Below are 15860 nucleotides of genomic sequence, written 5' to 3' on the forward strand. Positions count from 1 at the left end.
ATTACAACATAGTAATGAGAATGTAAAGTATAGCTTAGGAAATATAGTCAATAATACTGCAATAACTATATATGGTGCCAGTTGGGTACTAGAAAAACTGTACTACATTAACACAATAGAATAGTACACAGAAGAAAGAATGACAGAATTCCTACCTTTTGCAATGGCATGGATGGACCTACAGACTTTCATTATGAGTAACATAAGCCAGTTGGTGAAAGACAAATAAAGTATGATCTCACTTGTAAGAGGATTCTGATGAACAAAAATAAACTTGTGTGCAAATAGAACCAAAGGCATAGAGTCACAGAATGGACTGACAGTGGTAAGGGAAGAGAGGAGGGGAAACTGAGAGGAAGTGAAGGATTAGTCAAGGAACTCATAGATGTGGACAATGGGGTGGGGACTGACAATGGAAGTAGGTGGCAGGCTGCATGGAGAGGGGCAAAGGGAGAAAAAACTGGAACTGAAAAACAGAAAAAAAGAAAGGACTAAGCAAGGCACACGTAACAAAATAAAATAAAAGTTACATTGTTTTGTAAGTGTTAAAAAAATGAAATAACTGTTCCCTACAACATGGATGAAACTGAAGACCATTATGCTAAATGCAATAAGCTAGATGAAAGGCAAGATCTCACCTATAAGTGGAACCCAATCAGAAAATCAAACAAACAAGCAAAATATAACCACAAACATTGAAATAAAGTACAAACTGACAGTAACCACAGGTGAGGAAAGAGAGGGATAATAAAGCAAGATAGAGGAAGGCCCATCAAGAAAACCATATGAAGGACACATAGACAATGCGAAAAAACGTAGGTTTGAGGGTGAGAGGATGGGATGAGTGGGGTGGGGGCCATGGTGGTATGAAAATGAAGACAAGTGAACTTGAACAAAAATAAAAAATAAAAGTTTGCAAATAAGCTCTCAAATAATGAATATAGAAAATGTAAAGTGATAAAAATAAATTGGAAAATTGCAAGAAGTAAATAGAAAAATCAAAGTATGACAGAAATAAAGACTTCTAAAAGTAGAAAATGTGAGGGCTTAAATATCCTGTGCAAAACAAATTAGAAAATCAAAGAATTTGTTTAATTTTGTTACTTCAGGTTTTTTGTTCCTCATGAAAATAAAAATACATGGTATTTGTTGTTCTCCTTTTGACTTATTTCACTTAGCACTGGACTCTTTTTTTTTTCCAGATATTTTTCCTTTATTAAGCTGAATAATATTTTGTTATATGTATATATTACATTTTGTTCATCCATTCATCTGTATATGGATACTTGGATTGTTTCCATCTTTTTTTTTTTATTTTATTTGGTTACTTTTCAAGTACATTTTTTTTTCTCTTCCCCCCCCCCCGCCCGGTCTCCCCCATTTATTTACTGATGGGCACCTAGGTTGCTTCCAACTCTTGGCTATTGTAAATTAGCACTGGACTCTTAAGATTCATCCCTATTACCATCACAAATTGCAAGATTTCATTTTATAGTGCACCTGAAACTCATCTAAGAAAGAAAAAGAGCACAGAACTGAAAAGAACTACACCTCTCATGATGGCATCATAGGTTAACATGGCTTGCCTCATTGCACCACCATGAAAAAATTAGAACTTAATTGTAGAGCAAACATCACTCAGAACTGGCAGAAATCTATTTAAATGGAAGTCTGACAACTATGGAATTAGAGAAATCACATCCATCCAGACTGGTAGGAGGGCTACAGATGTGGAACAGGCTGGCCCAACTACACGTGCGGTGCACACAAATTTAGGAGTGATAGCTTGGGAGCAAGGAGACTAAAAACCACACCAGGCCCAACAGCTAAGGTTAACAATTTTAGAGAGGTAATTCCCCATAATTTCTGGCTGCAAAATCCACAGGGGATTGAGTCAGTGAAAGAACCTATGGGCCTCCATGTTGATAGCAGCAATATTTACAAACCCCAAGTGCTAGAAATAATAGCTGAAGTGCCCATTAGTAAGTGGATCAAAAGCTGTGGTACATTTACACATGGAACACTACACAGCAGAAAGAAAGGAGGTCCTATGCTTTCTAAAACCTTGGATGGAAGTGGACAGCATTATGCTAAGTGAAATAAGCCAGGAGGCGAAAGACAAATACTGTAGGATCACATCTACAAGTGGAAGCTAATCAACAAAACAAACAAATGACCAAAAAGAGCCAGACCCTTGGAAATAAAGGAAAAATGGACAGTGACCAGAGGGGTGAAGGGAGGAGGAGAGAAGGGGAGATAAGGGGAAGTTTCAAACCAAGGAACATTTTTAAAGGACCCATGGACAAAGGCAATAGGGGAAGGAGGAGGATTGAATGTGGTAGGAGGGTGGGCAGGGCAGAGGAGAGCAATGGAGGTAAATGGGGGCAAATCTAATTGAACAACAATTAAGTAAACAAGTAAACATAGAAATAAATAAATAAATAAATAAATAAATAAATAAATGTATTTTTTGCAAATTCTAGCCACTTGGCACACATTGATTATATTTTCCTTTGGGAATTTGTCACGTTTTACTGATTCTTATATGTCAAGTAACTTTAGATTTTCTCTTCTACATTTTGAAATTATTTTGTGAAACTCTAGATTTACAAAATACCTAATGTTAAAATTTTGGGGGAAATTGTGTAGTTCTCTTTTTGTAGGCAATAATTTAGGAGGCAAAAGCTAAAGGAGATCATCATCAAGCCATTATTATATGAAATGATAAAGGGAATTATATAAGAAAAAGAAGATCAAATGGTGAACATTAAAAAGGCAATAAATTCAGAAATCTCAATAATGGAATCCAAATGACAAACTAAGCAAACAAGCAGAAGAGGAATAGAATCATAGATATGGAGATTATTAGGTAAAAGGTGAAAGATTTGTACGATTTGAAGAGAAACCAGAGTATAAAGATCATTTGGAGGATTATCAGTTGGGAGGACAAAAGGGGAAAATGGGGGCAAAAGTGCAGGAATTAAAGAGGACAAATTGGGACTTCCACCAAGATGGAGGCGTAGGTGGAAACACTGCATCTTCTCGCACAACCAAGTTTAAAGACAATAAAGTTTTAGCAACAAAAAGCACAGCCAAAACACAGAAAATTGAAGTATACAGATGTCCAACAACAACAAAGCATTCAGCAAAACCAGTAAGAGGAGTGGAGCCAGTAACAGAGTGGTGGGGCAGGAAAGATCCCCCAACCCAGGTGCACAGGCAGCTGTGGGCAGGCCCCAGGTGTGGGGTAGCAATGGGCGGACCCAGTGAGGGTGCAAGGCTGCAGGCTGACAGCGGTCACACATTTGCCCACTGAAAAACCAGCAAAGGAGAAAGCAGTGAGAAAGACCCTGCAGTCCCCAGCAGCAGGAAGCAGCAGAGGGGACCACTGTTGCCCCTCTTTGACCCGGTGCCTACATATAGCATCACAACCCAGCGACCTGGGTGTTCCTGCCCTGTTGAACACCTAAAGCTACACTCGTCATAGGTAACATGCTTCAACAGACCAAAACATGGCTCAAGAAGAACTCAAAGCCCCAGAGCCCATAACTCTAAGTGACGCAGAAACAGCCAAACTTTCAGATGCACAGTTTAAAACACTGGTAATCAGGATGCTCACAGAACTGGTTGGTTTACTCACAAACTAGAGGAACATATGAAGGCTAAACTAATTGAAATGAAGGAAAATGCACAGGAAAGCAATAGTGATGGGAAGGAACCTGGGACTTAAATCAAAGGAGTGGACCAGAAAAAGGAAAAAATAACTAAACAAAAAAATATGAAGAAAAAAGAACTCAGAAAAATGAGGAGAGGCTTAGGAACCTTCAGCACATCTTTAAATGCTCCAACATCTGAATAATAGGGGTACCAGAAGAGGAAGAGGAACAGCCACAAGTGGAACACTTATTTGAACAGATAATAAAGGAGAATTTCCCCAATTTGGCAAGCGCAATAGACTTCCAGAAAGTCCAGGAAGCTCAGAGTCCCAAAGAAGGTGGACCCAAGGAGGAACACACCAAGGCACATTAGAATTACACTACCCAAGATTAAAATGAAGGAGAGAATTCTAGAAGCAGCAAGAGATAAAGGGACAGTCACCTACAAAGGAGTTCCCATCAGACTGTCAGCTGATTTCCCAAAAGAGACCCTACAGGCAAGAAGGGGCTGGAAGAAGTATTCCAAGTCATGAAGTCCAAAGACCTACATCCAAGATTGCTCTATCCAGCAAAGCTTTCATTTAGAATGGAAGGACAGATAAAGTGCTTCTCAGATCAGATCAAATTCAAGGAGTTCATCATCACCAAGCCCTTATTACATGAAATGTTAAAGGGACTTATCTAAGAAAAAGAAGATAAAAAATATGAACAGTGAAAGGACAGCAAACTCACGGTTATTAATAATCACACCTAAAACAAAAACAAACTAAGAGGACAACTAGATCAGGAGCAGAACCATAGAAATGAAGATCTCATGGAGGGTTTGCAACAGAAGATTGGGGGAAGAGAAGGAGGGAGAAGGGACAAAAAATAAGTAGCATAGACGATAGGTCGAAAATAGATAGGGGGAGGGCAAGAATAGTAGGGGAAATATAGAATCTAAAGAACTTGAGACACGTAGTCATAAACTAAAGGGGGGGATGGTGGCGGAGGGGTGTGCAGGGTGGAGGGGAATGAAGGAGGTAAATAAAACAACTGTAATGGCATAGTCAATAAAATATATTTTTAAAAAAGAAAGAAAAAAAGCACAAATTGATCATGCACAATAGATAGGGGGATGAGAGCAGCATAGAAATTGAAGTAGCCAAAAATTTTACATGCATGATCCATGGACATAAACTAAGGGAGAGAATTGTTGAAGGGAATGGGGTTACTGGGTGGAGTGGGGCAAAGAGGAAAAACTGGGACTGCTATAATAGCATAATCAGTAAAATATATATTTTTTAAAATTCAACAAATAGGATACTTTCCAACCTAATGAAGGGCACCTATGAAAAACCTAGACACTTAGTGATAACAGAATGAATGCTTTTCTCATAAGAATAATAATGAATCAAGGATGTTCACTCCAACCACCTCTATTCAGCATCATAACATTTAATCTAGCAACTGCAATACAGTGACAAAAATGCATAAAGTAATTCATGCTAGAAAGAAAGGAGTAAATGTCTTTTTTCAGTGACAACTTGATCGATTAAGAAGAAAATCTTAATTAATCTGTAAAAAATTAGTAGAAGTAACCAGTTTTATAAGGCTTCTTGATATAATGTCAATAAAGAAAACATTCTCTTATATTTACATATATTAGTAAAAATAACTAAATTCAACAAAATATACTATGTAAAACAGTATAAAAAATATAAATACTTAAGGATAAATCTCAGAAAAGATATGTAAGACCTGTTCACTGAAAACTATATAACATATCTGAAAAAATGTTAGTGGTATTCATGTAGATAGACAGACAGTTTTCATCTCTCACTTTTCCCCTGGAATAAATATTTTCATTACTTAAAAATTATGTTAAAGATTAGATAACATACAAATCAATATGTGATACCTAATCTTACTGAATTTAAAATATCAAAGATATAAACCAAAGGCTACATGATTGTTAGTGAAAAGGCAATAACCTCATCATTTAAGAGACCTTTCTGTAAATAAATAAGTTTTTGCATACTCTCTTCATTGCTGCCTTCATCTCTTTATTCCTAAATGTATAGATGACTGTGTTAAAAAGCAGTGAGCACATCATCAGAGAGTGCAAGAGACTTGTCCATCTGTGAATTGGGGTGTGGCCATGTATAGATAAACATGGTTGGGACAAAAAATAAAAGGACCACATTTGTGATGTGAGCTGACAAAATGGAGAGAGCCTTGTATGAACCACTTGAGGAAAGTTTCCCAACAGTAAATATGATGAAGATATAGGAGATGAAGAGTATTAAGAAGAAACCACCACAGATAAACTCACTGTTGGCAGTGACCATGAACTGTAATCTGTTGGTATCTATACAGGCCAATCTTAAGAGATGAGGAAGGTCACAGTAAACACTATCCAATTCATTAGGTGCACAGGGGGGCAAAATAATAATAAATGCTAGTTGGAACAGTGAGTGAGTGATGCCAAGGGCCCAAGCAGCACCTATAAACAAAATGCACACTCTCCTGCTCATGATGGTCAGGTAGTGGAGAGGCTGGCATATGGCCACATATCTGTCAAAGGCCATGGCCATGAGCAGCACCATCTCTACTTTACCAAGGACATGGATGATGAAGATCTGACCACTGCAGCCTCCAAAAGAGATGACTTTATGCTTTCTGTTAAGGTCATATATCATCTCTGGTGAAGCAACAGAACAAGCTCCTAAGACAATGAAGAAGAGGTGGACCCATAGAAAAGGCAATAGAAGAAGGGAGAGGATTGAATGTGGGAGGAGGGTGAGCAGGGCAGAGGAGAGCAATGGGGGAAAATGGGGACAAAGATAATTGAACAATTAAACAAACAAGTAAATAAATAAATAAAAGTATTTTTCTGCAAATTCTAGCATCTTGGCAATCTTATACTTGGCACCTGTTGATAATCTTTTCCTTTGGGAATTTGTCACATTTTCCTGATTCTTTTATGTCAATGAATTTTAGATTTTATCTTGGACGTTTCAAAAATTATTTTGGGAAACTCTAGGTTTGCAAAATACCTAATGTTAAAATTGTCTGGACAATTGTGTTGTTCTCTTTTCATAGGCAATAATTTAGGTTTATATCAGTTCTGTTGCAGCTTCTGTTGGTGGTAGTTTCAATGTCAGTTCTGCTTTTACAGCCTTTTCTCTATTGCTCTGAGTCTGCCCCCCATTTGACACTCATTCATAGATAAGTTTTTAAAGGTGATGCTACGTTGCTCTGAGTTTGCCCCAGATGTGACACTCATTGATAGATAAGTTTTCAAAGATGATGCTATGTTGCTCTGGATCTGTCCCATGCACACACAGCTCAGGAACCAGCTCAGAAACCAGCCCTGGGTGTGTGGAGATGGTGCATACACCAGACTAGGTGATCTTTCTCTCCAAGTCTCTCCTCTCCAAGAATGCACACTCACTCTTCATCTTGAAGGGCTCTTTTTCATCATCATTCACCTGAAAATATGTGAATTCTCTTGGAGTTTTAGCTGCCTGAATCATACTGACTTGCAGCTCTGTAAAAGGTTCTGTCCCTGCAGTGATGTGGCAAAAAAAAAAGAGGCTGAAAAAAATATGTGGAAAAATTTTTCCACACTTTTCAAAACACAGGGGCCCTCTCTCAGACCCTCTCTATAAAAATACTGGAGTCCTGAAAAGAGTTTTAGCTGCCTGCTCCAATGTCATAGCTCTGACAATATAGCTACCCAAGAATTTTTCAGAGAATAAAACTAGAAAAATATATTATTTATATGTATATTGCACACTCTCCAGATTTTTGGAACCCATTTTCCAGTTCTATGGGCAGAAGTCCTGATTGTCTCTTAGAATGTTTTCTGTGTGTATCATGAAAACCATAGCTTTGCATTTGGGATCTGTTGTCAGAAAAGGTGAAGAGAGAAAAAATGGGAAAGATTTTCTTGAAAAATAACATCACCTGCTTATGCATTGTTTCTTCAAGTTTTGATTTCCTTCTACAATATGCCAGTGTTTTTATTACCCTTAGTTTTCTTGACTTGGGTAGTTTTTACTAATATATGATTTTTCAAGATTGTTTAGATGTAATTAAAGGGAAACAGAGGCTATATTGGGCTTATGACATTCAGTCAGCACTGGAAATCTCACACTTGATTTTTCACAAAGCACCACAAAAGCTTCAGTAACTTTCTACAGAAAACATTTCATTCGTATCTCTCCCCAACTATATTTATTCTGGCCACATACTTTGGATGCTTCCATGTAATCTTAAAAACAATTTCAGTTACAGTGGACGCAGAATGCTACATATATCCAAGAGAAAAATAATAATTTGGGGGACTGATGAATGAAAGAATGAAACACTACATCCTGAATATGCACATGTGGGTAGAGGAAACCAGTGGGTGTCATTCATTTACACTTTTCAAAGTTCTTCTCAGAAGGATTTACATCACTAATAGGAAAAAATGTTGAGTGATCATGGCCACTTATATCAGAGAAAGAACAGTAAGAAAGGGAGCAGAAAGGCAGAACAGAATGAAACAAGAGATTTCTACCCCTCTAGTCTGAAATTAGGTTTTTATAACTATTCAAAGGATCTAAAGAAAAGAGTCTTCTGCTCAACAAGAAAACTCTGTTTTGTGAACCATAAAGAGAAAGTTGATATTTATAATGGGCTTGAATAAATCCAATGGGATATGAATGTTTTCCCACTCTCCAACAGAATAAAAAAAACAGGCGTTATTGTTCAAAAGTGGTGACTATCAGTTGCCTGTGAATAATTATTACCTTGGTAGCACCAAGAGACAGATTATGAGAAAATATATTGGTAAATTGAAAGACAATAATAAACCAAAAACCTTCAGAAAAAAGGAAAAGCAAAGAAACCAAGCAAGAAACAATTACTGTAATTAGTACATAAATGTGCAACCCTACATGAATCAAACAAAGTTTTGAATTAAACCTTTATTTCTCTACATATTAATCCTTCTTAGAAAATAATAGCATTCTTAAACAGTGTGGTGATGCAAATCAATTACTGATACACCTCAAAAACAACTCTAAAATTTAGATAGGGACCACATGATGATACGACCTTATAACACCATTTATGAAATCTTCCTAAAAATCACTAATTGTCTGAAAGATCTCTTTATTGCTGCCTTCATCTCCTTATTCCTAATAGTGTAGATGACTGGATTTAAAAAAGGAGTGACCACAGCATCAGAGAGTGCAAGAAACTTGTCCATCTGTGAATTGGGATGTGGCCATGTATAGACAAACATGATTGGTACAAAGGCCAAAAGGACCACAGTGATGTGAGCTGACAAAGTGGAGAGGGCCTTGGGTGAACCACCTGAGGAGTGTTTCCAAACAGTGAACAGGATGACAATGTAGCCAATGAGGAGTGCAAAGAAAGAGACAACACAAATTACCCCATTGTTGGCAATGACTATGAACTGCAGTCTGTAGGTGTCTGTACAGGCCAGTCTGAGGAGCCGAGGAAGGTCACAGTAAAAGCTGTCAATTATATTAGGACCACAGAAAGGCAAGTTAATAATAAGTGCTAGTTGGAACAATGAGTGACTGATACCAAAAGCCCAGGCAGCAGCCATGAACAAAATGCACATCCGTGAGCTCATAATGGTCAGGTAGTGGAGTGGCTTGCAAATGGCCACATACCTGTCAAAGGCCATGGCAATGAGCAGCATTATCTCTGTAACACCAAGGAAGTGGATGAAGAAGATCTGAGCAATACAGCCTCCAAAGGAGATGACTTTACACTTTCTGAAGAGGTCATAAATCATCTTGGGGCCACAAATGGAGCAGACTCCCACATCAATGAAGGAGAGTCTGGCCAGTAGAAAGTACATGGGGGTGTGTAAATGAGAATCAGTTGTCACAGAAAATATAATGAGCATGTTTCCAGTCATACTTGCCACATAGAGCACAGAGGAAAACACCAGGAGGAGAAGTTGGATCTCCCATGAATGGGTGAGTCCCAAAAACACAAACTCAGACACAACTGAGTGGTTTTCCCCTTCCATTTATCCACAGAACTGGGCTGTGGCTGAAATTATGGGCACTAAGAAAATAAGAAAGAAATGATTATTATTTGGGATGATAGTGGTATCAATTATTTGTGTTTCACTATTCACCCTAAAAATGAAAACTATCTGGTTATTGAATTCTTCACACTTGCAAGATCATGATAATGATGGTGGTGGTGGTGGTAATATAAACAAAAGTCAAGACATCATATCATGATTGTAACTAGAAGCATAATCTCTTATACACTCAAATTATAGGGAAATTAGGCATGTACCTGCAGCAAGAAACAGAATACACATCAAGAAAGTATAATTACCTGCAAAGGCAGAAAGACAGTTAGTGGAAATGAAGTCATTTCATTACCTCCAAAGGGATATTAGATAGTTTTGCATATTATATCTTACCCTCCTTTCCCAAATAAAAATATTTCATCTTCTTTTCATGGCCATTTATTATATTCTCCTCTCCATACAATTTTTTCTTTATAGCATAGGGTTGGCTGAAAACTGTTGTTATTCAGCAGATCATTATCTGGGAATTATGGTTTTGGGAAGATGAGGTGAAAATGAATTAAGAAGAAACAAATGACAGGATAGGGTGCAGACTCAGTTTGAGATCAGTGAAACTAGACAATATTAACATCAGAACTAGGCAGCTGAAGTAAAAGAGGGAGTATGTGGACTTTATCAAAGATAGAATTTCAGTCCTTTTCAAGTCAGATTAGGTTCATTTCTCTCCCAAATATTCCCATTTTTTTCACTGTGGAAAAAATAAAAGACATAATAGTTACTGAATTAACCTTTTGTAAGTATCTACTTCAGTACTATGAAGTATATTGACACTGTTGTGGAAAGATCTTCACAACTTTTCCATTTGTAGCTCTGACACTCTATACCCATTAAACAACAACATCCTCCACCTAGCCCCCAGCCTCTGGTAATCACCAGTCTACTTTATTTCCATAAATTTGACTACTTTAGATACCTCATATAACTGGCATCATACTGTATTTGTTTTTCTATGACTTGTTTATTTCACTTACCATAACATCTTTAATGCTTCCCCACCAAATCTTGCCATTTTTAAAGTGCTATCAAAATTACACAGACCACACTACTAGCCACACTATTCAATAACTCACTGGAGACTACACCAGGCTTTGAAAGGCTTTTATCTAAGCCTAGCATGTATATAAATATTGGGAAATTTACCCTTCCTGCTAAAGCATATGCCTGTATTACCACAAAGAATGTTACATGCATCTGCAAACAGCTTCTATGCATTCACATATATTAAGGTGCCTATGACCAGCACTTGATACTAAATATTAAGTTTTTTCTTCACCAGGGCCTCAGCCTCACCAACTTAGTCCCTTTTCAACTTCAGCAGTGCCTCCATTCTTTTAAGGTATTCAGTCCTTCTTTTTACTGTAACCTGCTCTCATATTTGATACTACCCTGCTTATTGGTATCTATTTCATGCATGTATGTTGTACCTTTAGGATCACTTGTACTTTTAAGGCATAGCCCATTATGAAATCAAAAGAATGTCAAATAACAATATAAGGGAGCAAAACAGAACTTCCTCCTTAGCTTGATCACAGGCACTTAAAGCAGGTACTGAAGGGTTGTTGCCCTTTTAGTTTGGAGTATGTTTGTGTATGGAAGGAGAATGGATGTTGGGGTGCAGATGAGTCCACTGCTCTGTGTCCAAATACCCACCATAGTCAATTCCAAGTAGAGGGTGAGCCTTGAACACAGCTCCTGAAGTTTTATTCCCTTAGAAGGTGCTGGGATGCAGAAGAATAGGTTTACTAACATCCTTCTCCTTTTGCAGAGTCAGCTCCAGAAAACTGAAGAATCTTTTCACCAAAACATGCATGTCAAGTGGATGTTTTCATGCATCCTAAAATACCTTCTGCCCCCAAACTTCCAGAAGTTCTCACTATGACCTGACTCCAATTCTGCCTCACCACTACCAAGCTGAGTCTCTCCACACTCAATTAAATCAAATCACTTTACTGTCACCTTCTCAGCCTACAACCCAGTGGTAAGAGGCCTACTTCTTTAGCCTCATGTTCTGCGGTCATCAGAAATTTGTAAGTCTGGACTGGGGAACAGGGAACCACCTGTGATCTTCATTGTGGAAGACACAGATATGCTGAAGAGGACTGGGAGGTAAAAATGCATGGGTGAGAGACTGGGGCACTGAAAGAGGGTCAGAGACATCCATCAAGTGATGAAAAACATGGAGGCTTGTCTGGGGGGAAATAAGCACCCAATAGAATCGTGTCAACACTTCAATCTAAGAAGGACCTGGTCCAAACTGACCATTATTCAAATGAAAAATCTGAGATTCAATAATGTAAGCTGAATTGCTCATAGTCACACTAGTGCCAGAAATGGGGACCAGAGCCAAGATCTCGGGATTCCTAATCCAGAAATTTCAGATCCTGTAGAAAATAACTTAAGGAGGGTAAAAATCAAAATTAAAAATGTAATTTTTGTTAGAAGAACTCAAGAGATAAAGATGATAGCTTCCGTCACAGTTAATAGGCTTACGCGATTAATGCATGTGGAAAACGGTTTTTTTTAGGAAGTGGAACGCATGACCATGTGACTCTAGGAGGTCCACAAGCAATTCAGTCTGTGTGCCCAAGGGGGTCTTCAAGCTATGGAGATGGTATCAGAGCCATTGTGCATCAGGGAGGGAATCCCTGTGATGCAGATAAAAGAATGAGATTGATCAACAGGTAAAGAAGTTCTAGGAAAATCATGGCGGTACTGCAACTCTTATCCAATCAAATGTTTTCCAAACCCCTTACTTACCCTTTCTTCTTATGAAATGGACAGCTTGAGATGAGATTTTGACATGTGTTTTGAAGGTACATAACCCACCATCTTCTCGCGTTGCTAACATCTAAATAGATTGAACAACTATAAAGATCCAATCCCTTTCTCTACTTAATGCTTCTGCCAGGGATGGGCAGCATGAATAGTGATTTTTCCAGTTTCAACATGTAAAAACTGACACCAAATACCAGCATTTATACAAACCATATATTATTAGCACTAAATTAATGACATGACAATAATAATTAAATGCAAACATAAACAAATGAGTAATTAAACGTTAGAAAACTGTAAACTAGCCCTGGCTGGTGTAGCTCAGTGGACTGAGCATGGGTCTTTGAAGCAAAGGGTAGCTAGTTTGATTTTTCCAGTCAGGGCACATGCTGGGGTTGCAGGCCAGGTTCCCAGTAGGGGACACATGAGAGGCAACCACACACTGATATTTCTCTCCCACTCTTTCTCCTTCCCTTCTATTCCCTTCTCTCTAAAAATAAATACATAAAATATTCAAAAAAAAGAAAACTGTAAACTATACACAGAAACCAGAACATTCAAAGCCACCATATTTTCAATGTTCACGGCTTTTTATTTGGTGCTCATTTGGAAGGACATAACAATGGGAAAACATGAAGGACCATTTATTATTGAACCATTATTTCTGCTTTCTATATTTTACTACCCTCAAAATTACTAAAAGTTCTCCATTACATTACAAAGCTTTTCTGACATTTTCAGTTCATAATGGTCAAAAGGTATTTTTGTATAACTTCTGTAAGTCACAAACTCAACAAATCATTGTAAAGATATAAAATGCACAGATAATAGCTACAATAAGTAGGAAGTATGCAATATATGCCATACAGAGAGTAGAAAAATTTATTGTTGAATGTGTGAGAGAAAAGCAATACATGTTGAAAGAAAGGACCATATCCTCTAGAGAGGTCAAGCATTTCGAGAAAAAGATGGAATGAGATCTACTCTTTAAATATGAGTGGTAAACACTTTGATCTGTAATGAGTAGTCTTCTGCTATTAACATAGTGATTGAAATTTTTCATTTGTATATCACCCAGAGTTTATAACTAGGTGTGGAATTTAGAAAATACTTGCAGAATGAGAGGAGATTCCAATTCTGGACCACTCACCAGCAGCTTTTAAAGAAGATTCCTTATACAGATAAGAATATTTCTCATCTCAAAATTGATAGTAAGCATAACTAATAATCTCTATCCAGAGGCACCCCTGCTCTCATAATATACCTTGCTTAGCTATAGCAGGACATATTCTTCTGTGAAAATTACATCCAAAACTCAGCTCATTTTCACATGAAGCTTGTCAATATTCTGCTGTAGAAAAAGAAAAAGGAAGAGAAAAAGGAAATAGACCATGAAAAGAAAAAAAGTCATCCCGAAAACAAAAATTAGAAGAGATGGCCCTATACACACTAAAAAGAAGAGTAAAAATGGGAAGCACACAAGGACAGAGGAACAGAGTTCAGAAGGGTTCAGATAAAAAGTAAGTAGGAGGATCCAGCTCCCACCTTAGTGATTCAATTCACTAAGTAAACTCCTTCAGTAACTGCCCAGCCAGGATCACACAATTTCTGTGGATAGTAATGAATGGAAAAATTGCTATTCAAAATCCAGCACAAATGTCAAGGGAAATACATTATTGCTGCTACTCTGATTTGAGAAGCCTACAGTAGAACTGTGAGTAGCTTGGGCTTTGAAGTATATCAGGCTTGTTTTAAAATCCAGACTCTACTACTTACTTTCTATATGAACATAAGAAAGTTCCTGACCTTCCAGAGCTGCAAGTTTCTCAGTTTGGCAAAAGGAGGATAACACCTCCCTTGCAGGGGTGTGTTTGGACCTAGGGTCCATATGATAAATGTAACATACCTAACACAGTACCAACCACAATGTGGAGCCCAATAAATGGTACCTGGTACATGGGAAGGACCAGCTGGCTGTATGTCCAAGTTTCCAATTCCAAGCATTAAAGGGTTTCAAGTTCTGAATCCATTATTCTGAAATAATTAACTGGAGCTGCTTTTAAGATAGGTTTTCATGTCTGTGCTGGTGTCCAGTGCCTTGAAAGTTCTTATTAGGAATATTTTCCATAGAATTATTTCACTCCTCAGTGAAGATGCTGTTCAGGGCTTGCTTTGTAAGAAGGTCGTGCTGTGACACACTTATACTGTGTCATTTCCCCAACTACTACTCCTCTACCTGCAGCCAAAGCCATAGATAAAGTCTCACACAAAAATATTTTGATGTTTTTCCTGACCAAATCAGATAACACTGGTCATTTTTAACTTTTGCCAGGGGGAGGGGAGGGTTCCTCATGGAATGTCCAAAGGAGGCAACTTCTCAAATACCTGCCTCTCTCAGTAAATAAGATTTTTGCCAAACAACAAAAATTCCCTTCAAAACTACCACCTTTTTTCAAGATCCACTTGACATTCTTTAGTCAGAGCTCGCTAACCCCTGGACAAATGTAAAACACATACACAGTTTATGCATGTCAAATAATCACTTATGAAATTAGTAACTCAGGACACTGTAGTCTTTCAGTTCTGTTTATTCCTGTTCTATCATGCCTACTTATTTACTTGATTAATTAAAATGTGTTTACTGAGTATCTGTTCTCTGTTAAGGGTTGCTCAGAAAGACATGCATATTCGTCAGTAAATATCCAGCAGGCACAATAAAATGAATGCTACAGGCAAGAGCGCCTGAGCAGTGGAGGAAGAAAACACGACTCTGATCAGAGAAGACAAAGTGGTAAATGTGGCTCTGAGAAGAGCTCTTGTAATTAAAAGATAATGATTTGAAAGAGATGTATAAACAGATGACAATGTAAGAAATGACAAGTAAGTAAGATACTCTGGGATAATGAGTGAAAGTACAAAGTTGCCACAGAGAGTGGAAATTGTTTAAAAGAACAGTGGAAAATACAATGAGAAGAAAGCCGAGACTCATTTTTTTAAACCCACGGCCTTAGCATCTAACTTAAGAAAGTTTAGGAATTGTTCAAAAAGAAAGCAAAGACTTGGGAGCAAGGACTTAATAGGACTGGTGCTTAAGGGAGGCTGGACTTGCTTTAGAACCATGGATAAACTGGAAAGAAGGCACAAGAAAGAAGAAGCTGCTGTGTGAGCAGATCAAACCAGAGAACATCCTTATTACCAAAACTTCATCTCTCTCCATAGAACAGAGACATGTGGCTTTCTGATTTTCTCACTATTTTCATTCTGTCACCTGCCTCATTTGCCAAAGGATCTAGTATCATTGTTTCTAAATTGGT

The 15860-nt window shown here is 37.8% G+C and overlaps 1 protein-coding gene and 1 pseudogene across 1 annotated transcript; both read right to left on the minus strand.

Moving 5' to 3' along the window:
- Nucleotides 1-5637: 5637 nt before the first annotated feature.
- Nucleotides 5638-6391, minus strand: LOC119040275 (olfactory receptor 4F21-like; annotated as a pseudogene).
- A 2366-nt stretch (nucleotides 6392-8757) lies between these two features.
- Nucleotides 8758-9696, minus strand: LOC119040271 (olfactory receptor 4F3/4F16/4F29-like). Its single transcript, XM_037133190.2, has one exon. It carries the CDS (start codon nucleotides 9694-9696, stop codon nucleotides 8758-8760), a length of 939 nt encoding a protein of 312 aa, XP_036989085.2.
- Between the last annotated feature and the right edge of the window lie 6164 nt (nucleotides 9697-15860).

Source organism: Artibeus jamaicensis, unplaced genomic scaffold (genome assembly GCF_021234435.1).
Source record: "Artibeus jamaicensis isolate MK-2021 breed Jamaican fruit bat unplaced genomic scaffold, CSHL_Jam_final contig_2991, whole genome shotgun sequence".
Lineage (NCBI taxonomy): Eukaryota > Metazoa > Chordata > Mammalia > Chiroptera > Phyllostomidae > Artibeus > Artibeus jamaicensis.